At 36.0% G+C, this 20925-nt stretch overlaps 2 protein-coding genes across 5 annotated transcripts in view; one reads left to right on the plus strand and one right to left on the minus strand.

Annotated features, from left to right (window-relative positions):
* Dnalig3 (DNA ligase 3) overlaps positions 1-20925 on the minus strand; it is a 39736-nt gene that overhangs the window by 14991 nt on the left and 3820 nt on the right. For 2 of the 3 annotated variants that reach the window (XM_070316574.1, XM_070316572.1), the window contains exons 1-3: positions 19718-19841; positions 5787-6136; positions 4340-4609 (exon numbers count right to left, since the gene is read on the minus strand). In XM_070316574.1, coding sequence (XP_070172675.1) covers positions 4340-4609; positions 5787-6126 — 610 coding nt within the window. In that variant the 5' untranslated portion in view covers positions 6127-6136; positions 19718-19841. Of the gene's footprint in view, positions 1-4339; positions 4610-5786; positions 6137-19717; positions 19842-20925 lie in introns of those variants that run through there. The other variant, XM_070316573.1, reaches the window with a different exon arrangement.
* Positions 324-16075, plus strand: LOC138945214 (uncharacterized). 2 transcript variants are annotated; one of them, XM_070316577.1, is made up of 4 exons: positions 324-785; positions 11531-11727; positions 12252-12519; positions 13373-16075. In XM_070316577.1, the coding sequence occupies exons 2-4, from the start codon at positions 11551-11553 to the stop codon at positions 13429-13431; spliced, it is 504 nt and encodes a 167-aa protein (XP_070172678.1). In that variant the 5' UTR covers positions 324-785; positions 11531-11550; the 3' UTR covers positions 13432-16075. The 2 variants fall into 2 exon arrangements, with proteins under 2 accessions (XP_070172678.1, XP_070172679.1); XM_070316578.1 differs by lacking the exon at positions 324-785 and adding an exon at positions 10302-10346.

The following is a 20925-nucleotide window of genomic DNA, read 5'->3' on the forward strand; positions in this document are numbered from 1 at the left end:
GTAATATCTATCGGACGGATATCGTAATTGCACCGGAGCGCGAAAAACGCGATCATTCAGCAAAGCTGACGGACAACGGAATCGCGATAAAGAGACCGCGGAGAGAACTTGGCGCGGGAGAAGAGATCTCGGGGAGATGAGGGAGAAGACAGGAGGAGGAGGAGGAGGAGGAGATAGGTGAAGAGAAAGAAATCAAGGAGAAAGAGAGAGAGAGAGAGAGAGAGAGAAAGAGAGGGGGAAGCAAGATAGTCTGGAGCCAAGCTGGCTAACGCAAGAAGGGGCTCGTCGCAACGCGACGAACACCCGCAAGAAGAGGCTCCTCTCACGCGATTAGAGAGGTGGGGACGTCCGAGAGTTTATAAGAACACGAAGGCCTAGTCGTGCTAGGCCGAGAATCGATAGTTTGCAAAACCGAGCGATCGTCGCGAAGTGGTGTACGAAAAATCGAGCAGAGAGAGAGAGAGAGAGAGAGAGAGGGGCAGAGAAAATATCCCATCCGTCCCATCGTATAAACGAAGACTCGAGTAATCGCCCCCGACAATGGCTTAAAGTAATCGCGATCGTCTGCGAATCGAATACATATACGTATAAGGACAGACTTATATAAGGCAACTGGTCTTTCTCCTTCGCGCATCTATTTTCCTCCGATCGTGCGTGTCGCGGACCATTGGGCGGAGGAATCCTAATTGAAGGGAAAAGAGAGGGGGAAAGAAAAAAAAAAACCCCAGGAATTTAGCTAGCGACGTTTCGAGAAGAATCTCCTCAACCCCTTGCGACAACGAACGGTGAGTATCTCTCGAGCGAAAGTCGCCCAAGTTCTGGCAAAAGGAAAATTTTCCCATAAAGTACTCGAAGAAAAATAAAATCGTCGTCAAACTTAATCGATGATGAAAAATTGCACAGTTGAAAGGAATTTCGCGACAAGATTTCGCGAAATCGAACTAGCTGAGAGAAACCAAATTAGATTTCCTTACACGAAGTACTGACAAAATTGTACTGAAATTACTCTGCGGCAAACGGTATAATTAACACACACACGTCAGTAGTATTAACGTCAAATTAATATCCTTAATTAATGCAAAGTCATTCATCCGAAAGTCATCATCATCTTCGAATATAAACGGCGCCGATAAAGGGTATCGCGAGTGCATTTTCGGGCATCTTCGATACGTTATAATCATCATCCGATGCTATTTTATCAGTAATATTTTTGAAATATTCCTCAACATTATATACGGTTGTCACTTCTCTGAACGATGTATTATACAAGCTTTGCGCACATCCATCACTGGAGATATCCCGTAATTTATAAATTTCTACAAATAATTCTCCCGCAATCTTGCGACTGCCTTTCGTCGCTGCTGTTCAGAATTGGGGAATAAACTTTTATTAAGTTCGTTATTTCAATACAATCGTATTCGTATCATTCGTTACTTGCGCTTCATTCCTGTTAATCGTTTCATTATTTATATTATGCATCATTACTCTTCATCAACTTCATTATTTCATTCGATAAGAGATCGCGACCTTCCGCTGCCTCTTACCTTATCAAAATAAGGGTATATAGGGTGTTTCGTTAAGTCCGTTACACGCCATTTTCTAGGAAATTATTAAAATTCTTCTTTTTCTTTTCCCCTCTCTCTTTCTCTCTCTCTCTCTATATATATATTATTTTGATGAATTTTAAATAAATAGCACTCGAGTAAAATATTTTAAATTTTATATTTTTCTCGAATAAAATTTGCAACTCTGTACACTCGCGGTGTCAATATAATTTTCTATATTTCTGATTACGCGATAATGGTTTGATCAATATTGATCCGATTGATTTGAATGGAAGAGAAAATATTTTCTTCATCCGCACAATCGAAGCTTTATTTTTCACTCGTTGAGCGTTCTTGTTTAAAAATTCGCGCGACCGCGACTGTTCTCTTCGCGATTTCGAAAGGGGAAATTCGCGGGGGGGAAAAAAGCGCGGGAGAGATTATGAAAATTCTACGAATAACGATCCGAGTAAAACACTCGTATAAGGCTAACAGTGCAATTTTGTCGAACTTTGACGAGATTTCGCGATATTTGCATTCTCTCTCTCTCTCTCTCTCTCTTCCTCTATTTGCCCGTCCAGATAACCCCGTAAAAATATTCCATTTAACGGCTCCCGCGATGGCCGAGTCCCATTCACGCGTGCTTGGGTGTGATTAATGGTTTCCTTGTATCCGATTCCGGTATCATATTTACTAACCGTCGCTCCGGGTCTCGCCCCTTCGCCTCCGAGAAAGGCCCCCGCGTGAGAAAGAAAGAGAGAGAGAGAGAGAGAGAGAGAGAGAGAGAGTGTGTGTGTGGGTGTGGGTGTGTGTGACTGAATCTCTGCTTAAAAAAAAAAAAAGACGGGTTCTCGCGAGAAGGAGATCGCAATAGAATGAGAAATAAAATAATGCGAAAGGAGAGAGGGAAAGAGGGCTTGTTGATGAGGGGGAACGGGATGGGGATAGCTCCCGTGATGTTTATACGAGGAGGAGAGAAAAGCGCCGTCGCGTCGATATCCCCCATTGATGAGATCGGTACTGCATCTCTCGCCCTCGTTTCGCGTCTTCTCCTCGTTCTTCGTAACACGCGACGCGTACGCGAGCGAGATCTCGTGTATGATTCATTCTGGTTTATTCCTCTGTCTCGCGAGAGGAAAAACGGAGATAGAATCTCAACGAAACGCGTCTTCCATCTCTCCTCTTCCTCTTTTTTTTTTTCCCCCTTTCTCTCATTCAACAAACCAAGAAGAATCTGCAGATATCGAGATCGCGTGAAGCGGGATTTTTCTTAAGCTTTAACGCTTAATTTTTTTTGGGGGGGGGGGGAAGCGCGCAATTCTTTATTATACGATTAGACACAGATGGATGGATTGAAACACTTTCGCTTAGGAGAAAATCGGTAAACTCACGTTTCCGATCGAATCTCACGATAAATCCCGAAAATGTGACGGACGATTCTGTCATATTTTACGATATGAAAAGAAATTTTGTAACTTGTGGGAATTTGAAAAAAAAAAAAAAATTCATCTCCGCGTATAAAGCTTACGAAGCGAATAGATTGCAAGGGAGCAAAGTTACTACTTAATTTTCGTGTGACGAAAACATAGAGTCGATGACCCGGTAGGCGTATCTCTCAATGTATATATCTTTATATTATTTACATTATTTTAATCGCTATAAGATTCGTTTTAAAATGTCGATCGAGAATCGATTCGCCTTGTTATTCTATCTATAAAAATATTGCGGTAAGGTTATCGGAAAGTAAATATTTTACGATATTTCGTATCTTGTGTCAAAATAATTTCGCACGAGAATAAATTAAACATATGAAATGTCTCGCAAAGTATTGTATATATTCACTTCTCGACATTATCTTGTCTTAATACTTTTTCACGTAGAACTATCTAAATAAAAACCATTTTATGCAAAGACACGACGGGAGAGAGATGAGAGAGAATTGCCCCTCTGACAATATTCCGTTTGTTCTCTCTTCCTTAAAAAGAACCCGAACAAAGCTTGATCCCTAATATAATTTGCAAGAAAACAGTTTCATTCATTGCTGGATCACTCTATATATTATTGAACAAGCGAAAACAATGATACAAATACTTTGCGCGGGAAGAGCAGTATCTCGCTTTTGTGCGTAAAATTATTTCAGATAAAATGAGAGAGAGAGAGAGAGAGAGAGAGAGACGTAAAAAAGTACCAGCTGTATTTATTTATTCATCTACGTTACGATCCATTATCGCCATAAAGACTGCGTACCAGAAATCTCTCCCGCGGGCCAGTCCTTTTTTTTTCTATCATGGAAATATATCAGGAGAATCGTTAATAAGCGTCTCCGCGTCTCGCGAAAAGAATCTCAAGAATTCTCGATTAATGAAGCACTCTCCGTTCGGATGCTGCGTTCCCTCTCCCTGTTTCTCCTCGTATCTAAGAAAGACATACAATGAGACCCGCGTTCATCTCGCGTAATTCTAGTTCGAATTTTATTGTAATTATAAAAAACGAAATATTTCTCTCAGAAAGAAATGATTAACGAGATAATTTGTCAATTTACATGGCCGAAGTTTTTCGTCGGTTTATCGAGGTCAGCGAAACGTCGCTAAAGCTATCGCGCAACCTCATTACCGAATGTGCCGAATAACCGTGCAAAGATAAACTCCTTAATTAAATTTTACATCAACGTGACGTCACTTTCGATTGTTCGTTTATCTTTAAATAAATTTTCTACTCACTTCTTCTATCGCAAATCATCATATATATTGTTGATTTTGTTATATTAACGTAATAAACGGGAGAGATATTTTTACCTCCCTGCATTCCTCTTGTAAACATCCTCTTAATAATCGCGGTCTTGTCGGTGTAGGCGTCGACACTGGCGATGTTGCCGCATACGCGTCGAAATTCGCGAAAGGAATCATCCTTCGACGAGATCTTTCCCCTTTCCTCCTTATCTTTCTCCTTGTCATCCGTTGTCGTCTCTTTCTTTTTCTTCTCCGATGTTTTTCCCGAGGAACTACTCGAGGAAGGAGCTGTTTTCCGCGGCGACGCAGTCTTCTTTTTCGAAATCTTCGTAGGATCTAGAAAAAAAGAATTGACTCATTACTACAGGCTGCGATTTTTAATATATGTATATAAAATTTTTTATAATTAAAAGTTATATTAAAAACTATTTTTATTTTTATTTTATATATGATAAAATTTGTTCTGGAAAAATTGTTGATTGTAAATATTTTGAAAAATTTAGCGGATTATTTATTACTAAAACTATGTTAATCGTAATAAGAGAGAAGCTGATAAAAATATAATAATCTTTCGATAAAATCTTGTTTTTTTTTTCCCCTCGTCTATCTACTCATACATCGTCAAGTCTCTTACGTGAAGAAATTTTAATTACGGAAGACGAGAAAATTATGAGGAAAAAAAATAGCATATAGCACATTGCAATCTTTCCTCAATATCGATCAACTTTTCCACCCCTAGAGAGGGCTCTCTCTCTCTCTCTCTCTCTCTCTCTCTCTCTCTCTCTCTCTCTCTCTCTCTCTCTCTCTCTCTCTCTCTCTCTCTTATAAGCATCAAGCTCTTTTGGAACTTTACGTTGTAAAGCTACGAGCTTTCCGCTCATAAGGGAGGAAATCTATTACAAGTAGCGGAAGTTTCTCTCGCGAAGAGAAAAGCCGGCAAGCCTTTGAATGATTTCTCCATGTAACACACGAATCGACTACGCGCTTCGAGACAATATGAAGAAAAGTACATTGGATCAAATGCAAACGTTAATTGGCTCCGGTGAATTGTCAGACGCAGTGGCGGATCTATCGGTAAGCCAATAAAGCTTAATAAGCATCAGAGTATCGGCATACAGATGTACAGAGTGTCCCAAAAAGAACATCCTTTCGATGATAGAGATGTTTTATTTGTATAATTTAAAATTTGCTTTTCTTCCCCTTAAATATCGATCAATTTCAGTCTCTTTTTTATTCCAAAAATTTATATATCGATATATTAATTTAAAGCTTTATATTGCGTCAATATTGTGCCGCGAATAAAAGTTATATAATACAGATAAAAAAATAAAATTGTTAGAGTTTTTTTTTTTTCCGAGAAAAATCCCTTTAAAGATCGAGAAAATTATAAAAAATTTTCGATAAAACACGATAATGTAGATCCGCTACTGAGTAGACGCGAATAAGTCGCGCGAAGGTGTAAAAAGGGGAAATATCTCTTTGACGGAGAAAATATTAAATACATGATACTCGCAAGATTTCTCGAATTCCTCCAGCTTGTCCAGGATAAGCTTTCTATCGTCGTCGGATAATTGCTCCCAGCCCTTCACATCCTCCGCGGGATCATCGATTCTCTTGGTCGTCGCGCGCTGTTTGGCGAACGCTTCGAACAGACAGGTGACATGGTGCCAGGCCGGCATCAATTTTCCATCCGCGAAGAAGCTCGTCACGTATTTGCCGATTCGTATCTCGCCTTTCTCGATGGCGCATTTGCATCTCTTGCATTTCGCGCGGCCAGTCTTCGCGCGTTCCGCGGCAAACGGTTTTTCATCCCCCTGCTGCTGCTGCTCTTCCTCCTCAACGTCGCTCGACATGACGATTCACCTGTCAGAGGGAATAGAAAAAAAATTATTTCATTAATTAATTTTTTTTTTTTTTTTTTGTTTTCCATATAAAGTCATCGGAGCAAGTGGTAATTAAGAGACGCCTTGAATCATTATACGCATGTATAAATCATATTCGTACATCGAACATATCGCCAACATTCTAAGCGGATCTTGAGACGCACCTCTCCCTTTAATTCTTCCCTCCCTCCTACCCTTTCCTCTAAGCGTTTGAACGCTCATAAATGGGGAATCAAGGATCCGCGAGTACAATCGCGCTACGCCTTAACGTGGGTAATCGAGATTTGGATTAGCGTATACAATCGAGTAGCTCCTTCATAAAGGAGCGGAGCGGAGAAAGCCGCTAGTTGCGTAAATTGCTACATTATCCGCTCGCAAACGTACACGCGCGTCACGGATGTTGGGTAATTTACTTTAAACGGACAAACGTACGGCGCAGGATTTCCGAGACACGCATGGATATCCGCTAATCAAGCTCGTAGACGAGACAACGTTAGTTTAAGCCTTCGAAACGCAATGACGTAACTTACGCCGATGAGAGCAATCTCTCAGGATCCCTAGCTCGTTTTTTATTTCTTTTTTTTTCCAAAGATTCTTTTAACGTAACGTATTTAGGAGAAAATAGGGGAGAGAAAGAAAACAGATACACATGAAAGAGAATAATAAGTTTCTTCCAAACTTTACTCGCCAGAGTTAGTACGTGAAAACAGAGTATAAGAATAAAGGTATTTGAAAAAATAAAAATAATAAAAAAAAAATATGCGATTTTAATCCATAGTTTCTCGTCTGGATAAAGTTGAGAGTTTGGAGAGCTTTTGCGTCGAAGATGTCGACGTCGATCTAAATGAAATGTCCAATAGCTGCATGACGCAATTTACTTGCGATACCACAAGATCGCGTACAGAAATGAATATATGTACAATAAGCTCTTATTGAGCTCTCATTAGACCCCGAGTTTACAATAATCCTCGAAACACTATCAACCTCAGAAACGCTTTAAATAGCGTTTACCTTTCTCTCCCTCTCTGTCTCTCCCTATTCCTCTTTTGTCGACGAGAATTGGGATCGAGTGGGATGATCTCGTTATATCGTCGATGTGGATATCGATGGAAAAGAGTCTCGATCGAGATCAAGAATAGAGACAATACGAAACAAATTTTTTGATTAATTTTTTTTTCATCACATTAAAAAAATGTTACTATCGTATTCGGCGTTTCAGAAAACATAAAATTACACAATACACTTTACTTTAGATAGAAAAATGTCTTTTTTCGCTCGTCATTCCTTAAATCTTTTCGAGAGCAAAGCCTCGCGCGAAAAAAAAGATTGCTCCATTTATTATTCTTGCGCCACGTATCCTTTTTTCGATCGTTTCACCAATTTACCATACTGCGTATACTTGAAATTGCGACTTGCGAAAGTAACAATTTCGGAGGGAGGAAGGGGGGGGGGGAGTGACGGAGAAAAAAATCTCCACCGAATCTCGATAATTCTCTTTCCCCGTCCTCACGAAGACGCGATAAGAAGCTGCCTTATCGTCGCCTCGTCATTGGTTCGCGAGAATCGAGAGAGAACGTTGCTCTAATCTAATTTTAAATATTCGCTCATCTCTCGCGAAACACACAGACATGTACGATTCGAGGGCGTTTTTCTTTTTTTTCTCTTTTTTTTCCTTTTTCTTTTTACGCGCGTGCAATCGACATGCGATCATTAATCGCGATTCCGCGATTAACGCGCCGAGTAATTCCTAAATTTTCCAACGGGATATCCGGCGGAAGAATGCGTGTGCGCGTTGAATGTGACGAAGCTCGAAACACGCACGCTTACGTAGTATACTCGCATCGGTGAGCTGGTTTGTTTTCATTACGCGTGAGAGATTATCAACGGCCTTATAACGCGCGTCATTTTCCTCCTCATTGTAGTGTAATTGGTACGTCGCAATTGAGTTGCGACAAAAATTCCATAGATGCGCGTTTGATTTGGAAAATGGATCCGGCTTGAATAATAAGGACGCATCGTGTACGCGAAATATATACGTTGTATATATACGAATGGAAAACTTTTCCGTATCGTCGTGTACGCAGATTTGATATAATTATGAATAAAAAACACGCGAGGGAAAACAGAGTAGACAGCGCGATTCGATAGCAGAAAGAATACCAGCATCGATATCGAAAGAGGGGGGGGGGGGGGAAATTCGATCGATTGTTGTTTACTTTTCGTTTTATCAAATTGATTGTTGTTTGATTTCCGTCTTATCAAATGATATACATATATGTACTACATGGCCGGAAAATAACATTAAACGTATAAGTACCTTCGTATTTCTAAGTTTGAGATATTTTAAACAAAAGAAAAAAATAAATAAGATGTATACGAGCAAATTATGGATGTACTATTTTATTTTTAATTTTGAGTTATTAAAAAGAGAGACATTTTCCTTCGATTAAAAAAAGAATCGATCGTGATTAATAAAGGTAGAAGAGACATTTATGATCCCATATAGCACCGAAAGATTGCAAAAACGTTGCATAGATCTTACATCGAAACATTGTAATATTGCATAGAAGTTGCGAAATGTTTCTGCAATGTTACTGCAAGCCTGCGGCAACGTTGAAATGTCAGCCCTCATAAATATTTCAATGTAAGACTACAGTAATGTTACGGTGCAATGTATTTGTAATATTTAAATACATTGCTACAAATATGCAAAACGCTTCAAATTCAATACACAAACTTTGAGAACATATAAAAACATCCAAGAGAGATAAGAAAAAAGATTGTGAATTTACGCAATTACAACGAGTTCTTTCTCTCGTGGATGTTTTTATATATTCTCCAAGTTTATCTATTAAATTTGAAGCATTTTGCATATTAAAAAATTATTATCAAATTTTTGCTTTTATATAAAAATGGGAGCTATTAAACAATTTTCTGTTATCTAATTAACATCGCTATTTTATAAATTATTTACAAGTTTAAGAAATTGATAACGATTAAATAATTTAATTCATGAAAATTAAAATTTTATTTATATAAATATTAAACTCCATATCTTAAGTAGACAATAAACGGATAATTTTTTAACTTTTTTTGGATAATTATTTGTCCGATTTCTGAACACTCAATTCAATATCTGAATTTCCTGTGTTGGGATTGTATCAGACAAATTAATCTGATAAAAATAGTTATTATATCTTTAATATTACTAACCGCTTTTTGCAAGCTTTACATAACCATCGTGATTAAAACATAAATACGGGATAGATAACGCAACGCGCGCCGCATAGTGGTAAACGAACGAAGTAGCGATTATCAAAAACTGTCTTTTGTAATGTTTTTGAAATGTTGCTGTAACATTCTCATAAAATATTACAATTCCATATTTCAATAATGTCTCAACAATATTTCATTGCAACTTGCAAGATTGTAACATTGCTGCAATGTAATTGCAATGTTCTATGCTGTATGGGATAAAATGAAACAAACACACAACAGGATATTACATATGTATATAATAATCAAAATAATCGACATCATTCAATGATTATATTTATTAAAAAAGGCCATTAAATAAAGAAATAAAATTCCGGAGGAGAGAAAAGAGATCTTAGACATGATTATTTCCGTTCAATAAATTGAGAGTCAATTTATATATCGTATCTCTCTTCGATATAACATAATAAAATACGTAAAATGTATAATTCAAGTTAAAAGAGGAAAAAATTGAAAAATATTATTATCCGACTCGATAATAGAAAGAATATAAAATTTCCCGGAATCGGAGTTTAAGAATCTCTCGTCTCTCGCGCGTTCGATCAATTCTTTTCGGATTCCGCGTCGGAATGGCGGTAATTTTAATGACGCGATGCGGCTAACAATAAAACACGGAACGCGACGGTTTACAATAAGGTAGGCATCGCGCGTTTCGTTGCGTTCTCATAAAGGATCACGGAAAAGGGTAGGGGATGAAGGACAACCCTTCTTCGCTTCCTCATGTCGCACCTACTACAGGTGAGTAGGTGTGTTTCTCGAGGATGGTGGCGGATACGGGGGTAAGACGAAGGGGATTATTCGACGCGCGCGGCTATAATAGAGGGTGCAACAGCCCTTCGTGGTTCATTCCGTTACCGCGCGTCGTCCCATCGACATAACAGAGCGCGATTTTCGCGAGAGCATTTTCGACCAACGTAAGTTAAACCCACAGACAATCTTGGAGGAATCATTCGCGAACTGTCACAATATCGGAGAAAATTTTATTATTACATAATTCGCGAAAAAAATAGAGAATACAACATTTTCCTCCTTCTCTCTCTCTCTCTCTCTCTCTCTCTCTCTCTCTCTTCGTCCGTAATCGAAACGAAAAAATTTTTTTTAAAATTACCGATTATTTTTTCCGAATGCCTAGTTTTTGAACGGCGGGCTTGTGCATCCGAATGCGAGCGAATTGATCTCTAATCGTTTTGTTTGCGACGGACGGGCAAACGTCGCCATGTTCATCGACGGGCTGACATTGGAATTAATGACGAGGTCGATTAGAATCTATAAATCGTTAAACGGCCGTTCGTTAAGGCGGCGAGAAACACCGTGGCGCGAAATTCCCTCCGCGCTATTGTCGTTATTAATATTATTATATGTATGCGACGCGCAATGTTTCTCATCGCGCGTTTGTTATCGCTATTAATTACTATTATCATCATAGACGTGACGCGATATCGCGCAATTTCGTCCGCGATATTTTCGTCGGATCCCTCTTTTCTCATCGCTCGATTTTATTCCTTATCACGTAACACGCACCGCACGTTCTTTATACAGATAACATCCTATCGGCGAAAGGATAATCCGCGATGACCCCCGGAGACCGGCATCGCACGAATCGCGAATCACGCTCGTTCTCGCCTTTTGTCACTCGCGGCTCTCATCTCGACTCGCGATGTAAAGGAAAAGTATTAAAAAAAAAAAAAGAATCGATTATACACGATACGATCACGCGACGAAGATCGCGAGAGGAAAGTGGAATTGTCTTGCTCCCGAAATAGTATTTTCATAGTTTTAATAGCGACAAGAGATCATATCGAATGATCTCCGACAACTGCAAGTTCTGCTTAATGTACATGTTTGTCTTAATGAAGCTGAATAAATAAAAAAACTTCAGGGATTTCAGTTATAGGTATAACGCTGAAAAGATAAAATTTCACTAATTTCACTGAGAAGAATCAGCGCGATCACCGACGTGATTTCAGTGAAATTTGACTAGCGTGATCAGTGAAAGACGGAGGAGCAAAGTGCGAGTGTTCTTCATTGAATCCCTAAATAATTATGAGGTAGCATTGCGTGTATTAACGTAAAGATTCTCTTTTCTGCCTTTTCGTAGAGAGCACGAGATACGAGGGAATGACGAAAAGAACTAGTCGACGAGCCGCTAGGACAAGCTTCTGCCTGCTGGCGGCATTCGTCCTGTCCTGTGCCATAAATAGCAGCGACAGAGTTCTCGCATTCCCGCAACCGGAACCGATCATCCCATCGGGTTTTCTCTACGGCGAAAATTTCGCGGACGATACCGAGAGTCTCGTAAGTCACGATACAATTTAAATACCAGGTATATAAATATGAAACCGGAATTTGTCCATAGATGGCCCTAGCTGTCAATGTAGTTACCGTCAAACCGCGTCATTGGCGCCATTTTCTTGTTTTGACATCTGATAAAGATTTTCAACTCACAACAATACAAGTTTCATACAACAGCATAGTTTTTAATAGCGTTGAACATGTCGAATTTTGTGCCTGGAAACTACGATTTGCGGACAGCATTGATTTTCTGTTACCATTTGAAGAAAACTGCTGCAGAATCGCATCGAATGCTTGTCGAAGCTTACGGTGAGCATGCTCTTGGTAAATCACAGTGCTTTGAGTGGTTTAAAAAATTCAAAAGTGACGATTTTCATACAATAAACGTGTATTTTCTATACAAAAATTCCGGTTTCATATTTATATATCTGGTATACAATTAATGCGCTGTCTCGTTAGAATTGCTGAACGAAAAAAAAAAGGCATAATAAACCCTCATCTCCCGAACGCCTCTATCGTTTCCCTAGATGTTGTTGAACCGCCTGAAGCAGCTGATGGAGCAGAAGCATCGCGTGGACGAGCAGATCGAGCGCGAGATCGACGACGAGCGCGAAATCACCGACGAGCAGATCGAGATCCAGGCGATGTTGGAGGCGAAGGCGCGGGAACGCGCCAACGAGGCGCGACCGGATTACTCTGTCGAAGAATCGGAACCGGAAGCGCTGCCGATACCCGCCGCCATGGTCCATCACGAGCAACATCCGGGCAAACGACACGGCCCGAATGCAGTTAGTTGTGAGTATATCTTCTCTCTCTCTCTCTCTCTCTCTCTCTCTTATATTTCTTCTCGATTGTTCGTCGATTCTCTCAGATGGAGATATCGCGATTTAGTCAAATTCCATAAGGTAAGAGAGATGGAGAGATCTCGAGACATCTCGATTTATTTTCAATAATCCTTTAATATATGCAAATTTGCGAGTTTCGTAGACAAGCGCAAAATATGCGCAAGGGTAATATTTTAATTAAGGCAAAGGAAAAAAAAAGAAAGAAAAATACGATCGTAAATACTTTGTGGCGCGCGTTAAAGTTACTTAACGAGCGGCTAAAAAAAATCCTCCGCTCACAACACGAGAGCCTTTAATATTCACGTAGCGTGTTGTATATTAGAAATGTATGTCCGGAACATTCAAGATGATATTCCACGGATTATCGACGTCGCGTGAAATCCGGTCGTTGAAATAAAAAAAAAAAAAAAAACCAGCCGCGTTCTCTTACTGGATTCAGTTAACTGGATCTCGGAGGATCTCGAGAAGATTATGCCACACGACGTTTCAGGAGAGGAGAAATGGCGCTTCTCTCTCGATTATATTTACCAATCTTACAAATCATTTTTTCTCGGACGCGCGCGACGGAACGAAGGCGATCGTTATCGATGACAATTGATTGGAGCAATTGGCTCGTGACGCGCAACCGTGATGCGTCTCCGTTCCCGATTAATTCCTCGAACGATTCGAGTTTGCAAAGACTTGCCATTCGATTATACGAAGCATCCGCGAGAGATGCTCGCGAGATGCGAGAGATGCCTCGATCGTTACTCGATCGTTGAAGTGAGACGATCGCGAAATAACGCACGCTATTCGTGTTTCAGATATGTCCCTGTGCCACTTCAAGATCTGCAACATGGGACGTAAGAGGCAATCGAAATAATTTCCCGTAAACGGCATGGCGTAAAGAGGCAGTCGCGAGATGTTGGAAACGGCCGGCGAGCGCGGCGAGGAGCCAAGGGGACCTCATTGTGCTTCTTTAAACAAACATTAAGTAAAAGATCAATAAAACACAGCTTGCCACGGTCAATTGAAAATTAAAAGTGAGGAAGATAGCAAGGACGAGCGCCGGCCTCAGCCGTATCTATTCGCGACGCGTTGTGCTCGTGATATTCAAACGTCGAAATTCAAATTCAAGCAAGAGACGAGCAAGATATTTTTCATCAAAAAAAAAATCTCAACGTCTCGATACGTTATATCCAGGGTTGGGAAGTAACGCGTTACTCGTAACGTCGTTACCGTTACCGTTACTTGTTTTCGGTAACGATCGTTACTTTTTTCTGTTTGTAACGGTAACGGTAACGTCGTTACATTTTTACACTAACGGTAACGAATTAGCCGTTACTTTTATCGTTACTTTTTGGTTCTTTATTATCTTATATCTATTCAATAGATGTATTTTTTGAAAAATATTTTCTAGCCTTTTATCATAGGCTGCATTCCGATAGTCACCTGCCAGTACTGAAAATCTATAGTAACGTAAATTATAGATTTTACAATATTGATAGTGAATATTGGAATCACTCTCTTAATAATATCAATATTTCTCTTATCAATATTTAAAAACAATGTTTGATAAAAATTTTCGACAAAATTGAAATTTGTAAATTACAATTTAAATTCCAATAAAGATAAAGTGTATTAAAAAGTAAAGATATTAACATAAAAAATTAGAATCGTTAAATAAGTTTAATATAAAAAACGCTTCCTATATAGAGACTAATTTAGAATTTTTAATTGTAACATAGATTATTATATTTAATATTGATTATTAAATAATTTTATAATCCAGCAGCTTGTTTTAGCATTACAAAAAAACAAAAACGCAACGAAAAAGTAACGAATCGTTACTTTCCAAGTAACGGTAACGGTAACGCGTTACTTTTATAGAGTAACGTTCCCAACCCTGGTTATATCTATCGGGACACTGCCATGTAAATCCAGAACGAACGAATAATACGATTCGACGTTTCCGATGGAAAATTGATGACATCAAGTAGACGGGGAAGACGAAAATATTACGTCGAAAAGATGCACGAGTATCATCATCATCATCATCGCTCCTCCTTGCTATACCTACGAAACAGTAATTACCAGTATTACATGTCATACACGCGCCGCTGAATGAATTTTTTTTGCGCGCGAATTGAATTTTACAACGTGACGTAAAATCTCGCGAATCGCAAACCTAGTGCGAAACCTAACGTTCGACGGGCGCTTCCATTAACGAACGTCGATCATCATCAAGTCCGTTTACAGCAAAGTACCGAAAGGCGAAATAACGCGATTGCGTATGTAAAAAAAAAATATATATATATATATGGTATATATATTGAAAATATCAAGACCGTCCTCTTTATATATATATCGTCCGATTGGTTCGAACGAGAGTTCCGACAACGGCTGTCTATCGAATTTATCGAAATATCGAGCGAAACCATCGACGAGGTACCGTTAAACGAAAGCAAAACAAAAGCGATGGTTGATTTAAAAGAAAAAAAAAAAGAAAAAAAAATTTGATGAAAAATTAGTTCAACTATATGGTATATAATTTTTAATTAATTAATTAAAGAATTAATTTCGAGATAAATCGAGTGAAATCGATTATGAATATTTATAAATAATACAAAGAATTTCAATTACATTCTAAGAAATATCGAGCATGTTGTAGAAACGATTGCAAAGATTTACATGGAGCTGAAAAATATTCTGACAAGATTATAATTATATTAAAAATAAGATTCTAATTGAATATTAAAAAGGTAAAAATAAGAAAGAAAGAATTTCATATACTAAAAATTATTTTCTCTCTCCTTTTTTTTCTTTTTTTTTTTTCTTTGTAAAATTACACCAATGGCATTAAATGATTGGATAATTAGTTGCAAAATTGTCATTTTTGGGCAGACAATAGTGTCTATGTAATTGTAACGTACGAAAATATTTGAAAAAAATTTAAGGCTTCTGAAAATAAATACAATTTATGTCAAAAATAAAATGGCCTGTGTCCTTATCGATTAGATATTGACGGATCTTGAATAATCTCAAGCTAATGAGATCCCCTAAACTACTTTCGCTAAATAAAATTTGCATTTTCGGGTTTCGACAAAGAGAATGGCGTGGCGATGTTGAAAAATTACGATCGTCGCTAATTTTAATCTAAACCATATCGAGACGGGATAGATCGAGCTTTCAATTATATAATCACGGATTATTTCGGATAGAGGACTTTCCTAAGGATTTCGATAACTTACGAATATATATTCATTGTATGATTGGCAAATTTCGATTTAACGAAATTTATTTAATAATATCTCGTCGATGGCGAATCGGATAATCAAATATAAAATTTCTTTCCCCTTTATTTTCTAAACGGATCGTCCTTAAAGGAATTGCGTCAATTAAATAACTGATCAATTATATTATTTATTGGTCTGATAATGGTATTTATATTGTTGTAAACAAAAATATTTATGAGAAAACTAAAGAAAGAGGAAGACGCGAAAATAAAAAACAAGAGACAGATTACTGGGGGGGGGGGGGGAACAAGCTCTCCTTGCTCGCATCGCACGACGGTTACGCTCGCGATGCGAAAAGAAATTTTATTTTGCACGGGGAGCTGACGCGCTACGCGGAGATTTTCTCACGGGATAAATACCGTATCTAAGTATGCTCTCTTAAACTGAATCAGTGAAAATGTCATCGATTAAAGCAATGATTTATCAAAGATCAATGAATATTTTAATGAAAACATTTAACACCTTTGCTCTTCCGTCTCACGTTCGACTGACAAAAATTTAGGCGGCAAGATTTCATTGACAAAATCAATAATAATTGTACATATCTGCAAATTGCAGTTTTTAAAATTTTCTCTTATTTATTTTGAATTTCTCCAGAGAAGCTGCCACACACATACACGCACACACACGCACATATATATATATATATATATATATATATATATATATATATATATATATCTCGAATAAAACACATATAACTAGTATTTAAAAATTCAAAATTATGTACATATTACACTGTTTTACTCTGGAGATGTGATAAACAAAAAATGAACGAGACTTTAGGATCAAAAACTCTGATATTTTTAAACAAAATATATTATTATAAATTTATCTCATATATGATATAATATAAGACGAATTTTAAAATGTTTGGAAATTTCACTGATTTACAGCGATATATTTATAATTGAAACTTGAAAGTTTTTGCTTTTCAATGATAATATTTACATTGATTCGATTTAAGAGAGTAGGACGACATTTTTACGGTAATACGAGGGAAAAATCGCGATAAAAGTTGAAAAAAAAGACAATTTTAAAAATTCGATCAAACTTACAAAGCTATCGCGATATACGGGCTCTCACATCTCTAATAACATATTTATTACTACTATTATATTAATGTTATTATTTCATAGTAGATTTAAGCCGAAAGGACGCTCGCGCCGATTTCTTCCTTGTCGCGAAATAATTTTATTAATTTACAGTTTATGCTGGTAATTTACTATTAGCTCCTTACCTAGGTAATTACCAGGGTTGGGAAGTAACTTGTAACGTTACTTGTAACGTTGTTACCGTTACAGTTATTTTTCTTCGATAACGTATTAGCCGTTACTTTTATCGTTATTTTTTGGTTCATTATTATCTTATATCCAATAGAATTCAATAGATGTATTTTTTGAAAAATATTTTCTACTCTTCTATCATAGGCCGCATTCCGATAGTCACTGCCAGTATCTGAAAATCTATAGTAACGTAAATTATTGATTTTACAATTTACTCATAGCGAATATTGGAATACACTCTTAACAATATCAATATTTCTCTTATCAATATTTAAAAACAATGTTTGATAAAAATTTTCGACAAAATTGAAATTTCTAAATTACAATTTAAATTCTTATAAAGATAAGTGTATTAAAAAATAAAGATATTAACATAAAAGATTAGAATCGTTAAATAAGTTTAATATAAATAAAAAACGCGCTTGCTATATAGAGACTAATTTAGAATTTTTTATCGTAACACAGATTATCATATTTAATATCGATTATTAAATAATTTTATAATCTAATAGCTTATTTTAGCATTACAATAAACAAAAACATAACGAAAAAGTAACGAATCGTTACTTTTTTCCGTTTGTAACGGTAACGGTAACGTCGTTACATTTTTACAGTAACGGTAACGAATTAGCCGATTACTTTTATCGTTACTTTTTGGTTCATTATTATCTTATATCCAATAGAATTCAATAGATGTATTTTTTGAAAAATATTTTCTACTCTTCTATCATAGGCTGCATTTTGATAGTCGCTGCCAGTACTAAAAATCTATAGTAATATAAATTGGCAGTGAATATTGGAATACACTCTTAATAATATTATCAATATTTAAAAAGAATGTTCAATAAAAATTTTCGACGAAATTGAAATTTGTAAATTACAATTTAAATTCCTATAAAGATAAGTGTATTAAAAAGTAAAGATAATAACATAAAAAATTAGAATCATTAAATAAGTTTAATATAAAAAACGTTTGCTATTATAGAGACTAATTTAGAGTTTTTAATTGTAACTTAGATTATTACATTTAATATTGATTATTAAATAATTTTGTAATCTAATAGCTTATTTTAGCATTACAAAAAACAAGAATATAACGAAAAAGTAACGAATCGTTACTTTCTATGTAACGGTAACGGTAACGCGTTACTTTTATAAAGTAACGTTCCCAACCCTGGTAATAACACCTGAAAGAGGAGTGCAGGAGAATATCTCACAGGAATAGATGCGCAACGATCGGGATCGAGGAAGGCGCCCGCGTTCCTTCGTTATTTATGAATCACCGAACCAGGCGAGTCCGTCTCTCTCCTCTTCGAAGAGAAAAGTCATTTTTTTTTTTTTATTTATTTAGCGCTTACTTAACTCTAGCTCTTTTCACGCGTTGCGTGTATTATCCCTCTCGACGCTATCCTTTTTTCTTTTCCTTGCGAAACGAAAGTGTCGAAATGTATGTTTCTTCGAATTCGCGATACCTTTAGAGAGACTCGAAAATCGAATGAGAAGGAAAAAGGATTCGCTCTCTTAGGATGCGCGAATGTACCGACGTATATATGTACTTTGTGCAAACTATGGTATATATATATATATATATATATATATATATATATATATATATATATATATATATAATAACGATAATAATAATAAAAATTATATCATCAGAATCTCCCAATGTGCTTATTTATTTCTTCATCCCGAAATGTGTACGTAGGATATAATTAATTATTTCTTCCCCTAGAAGATATATATTTGTTTTTGATGGGGAGAATAATACATATATTTCGGTGAAGGAAAAATTCGCTCACTTCGCGCATTTTCTTGAATTTCTCGAGCGACAAAATATTAAAAGATTTAAGCGCTCAAAATTACGTAAACTTACGTACACAGAATGAAAATCAGTTGTCTTGAGAATCGATAGGTCTGCGCAGTTTCTTTCAATATTTTTCCGAAGAGAAAACTGTCGAAAACTTTTCGATAATGACGCATAAAAGTAGCGTTCGCGAAAACGGTAACTTACTCGGAGAAATGGCGCGAAACTATGGAAAGATTAAGAAGAAATGACCCGGTAACAAAAATTTCATTCTCGCGCCATCTGTATGAGTAATCGAAAAGCGTATTAAAAGAACGCGAGCTATGTCGGTAAGTAAAAGTACCTATTTTATCGACAAGGATGTTTCGTATTCGTTCTTCGAGATCTATGAATTTTTCAAAAAATGATACAATTAATATTAATATAAAAATGAAATATAATAATTCTTATTTTAAATGTACCTTACTAAGAATATAGTATACTTTTCATTAAATTTGAATAAAAAATAACATGCAAAATATACAATATAATATAATAAAATAATATATACTAGAACAATCTTTTGTAAATGAATTATAAAAGGAGTTTCGTCGTCTGATTGAGATATATAAAACTGTCGATAAAGAAACTAAAATACTAAAAACCTAAAGGCAATATTTCTCCCTAGCCGCGAAAAATAACCTCCTCGTCCAAAGTACTCACGTGCGACGACGCTTCTCGTCAAATAATAGTATTTATTATGAGAGTCTTTCAATGACAAACGGTATAAATACTCACTGAAAAAGAATAATTCCTGCGTCTCCTCGTGATAAAACGGCCAGTTCGTATACACCGCGATTTAATCAAAATTATAAATACGGCATATTTCGTATATATTTTTACACACACGACAAATTTGATATTATCGATCACGCAACGACTATTTACTTTTCTGTAGTGGCAGCATTGCTCCCCGATGCCATCTAGCGCAAATCAAATTCCATATATATATAATTTTTTTCACATATAACTTTTCAGATATAATAAAATAAAATAGAAATAAAAAAGAAAAATTTGCGAGTTTTAAAAAAGAAAGTTATGCCCTTGATAGATCTTTTTCAAAATGTATTTTTCATGCTTCCAATATTTTACATGATATTTCACAAATTTAGTGTCAAATTAAAAATTAATATTTTAATGAAATATTATTTTTGAAATCTGTGTTAATAATGTATGTATATATACATTATTAATAATAACACAGATTTCAAAAATAATATTTCGTTAATATTAATTTTTAATTTGATAATAAATTTGTGAAATATCATGTAAAATATACAGTTACTTTTTTTCGGTAACGATCGTTATACTTTTTTCTGTTTGTAACGGTAACGGTAACGTCGTTATATTTTTACACTAACGGTAACGAAATAGCCGTTACTTTTATAGTTACTTTTTGCTTCTTTATTATCTTATATCTATTCAATAGATGTATTTTTTGAAAAATATTTTCAAGCCTTTTATCATAGGCTGCATTCCGATAGTCACTGCCAGTATCTGAAAATCTATAGTAACGTAAATTATTGACTTTACAATTTACTGATAGTGAATATTGGAATACACTCTTAATAATATCTATATTACTCTTATCAATATTTAAAAACAATGTTTGATAAAAATTTTCGACAAAATTGAAATTTCTAAATTACGATTTAAATTCCTATAAAGATAAGTGTATTAAAAAATAAAGATATTAAAATAAAAGATTAGAATCGTTAAATAAGTTTAATATAAATAAAAAACGCGCTTACTATATAGAGACTAATTTAGAATTTTTTATCGTAACACAGATTATCATATTTAATATCGATTATTAAATAATTTTATAATCTAATAGCTTATTTTAGCATTACAATAAACAAAAACATAACGAAAAAGTAACGAATCGTTACTTTTTTCCGGTTCTAACGTCGTTACATTTTTACAGTAACGGTAACGAATTAGCC

The sequence above is a fragment of the Polyergus mexicanus genome, unplaced genomic scaffold (assembly GCF_030449975.1).
Source record: "Polyergus mexicanus isolate NDT 795.1 unplaced genomic scaffold, iyPolMexi1.0 SCAF_3, whole genome shotgun sequence".
NCBI lineage: Eukaryota > Metazoa > Arthropoda > Insecta > Hymenoptera > Formicidae > Polyergus > Polyergus mexicanus.

Coding starts and splice junctions, on each gene's coding strand:
- LOC138945214 (XM_070316577.1), top strand. CDS start 11,551: ATGACGAAAAGAACTAGTCGACGAGCCGCTAGGACAAGCTTCTGCCTG. Junction 11,728..12,251: donor CGGACGATACCGAGAGTCTC/GTAAGTCACGAT, acceptor TCGTTTCCCTAG/ATGTTGTTGAACCGCCTGAA. Junction 12,520..13,372: donor CGGCCCGAATGCAGTTAGTT/GTGAGTATATCT, acceptor TTCGTGTTTCAG/ATATGTCCCTGTGCCACTTC.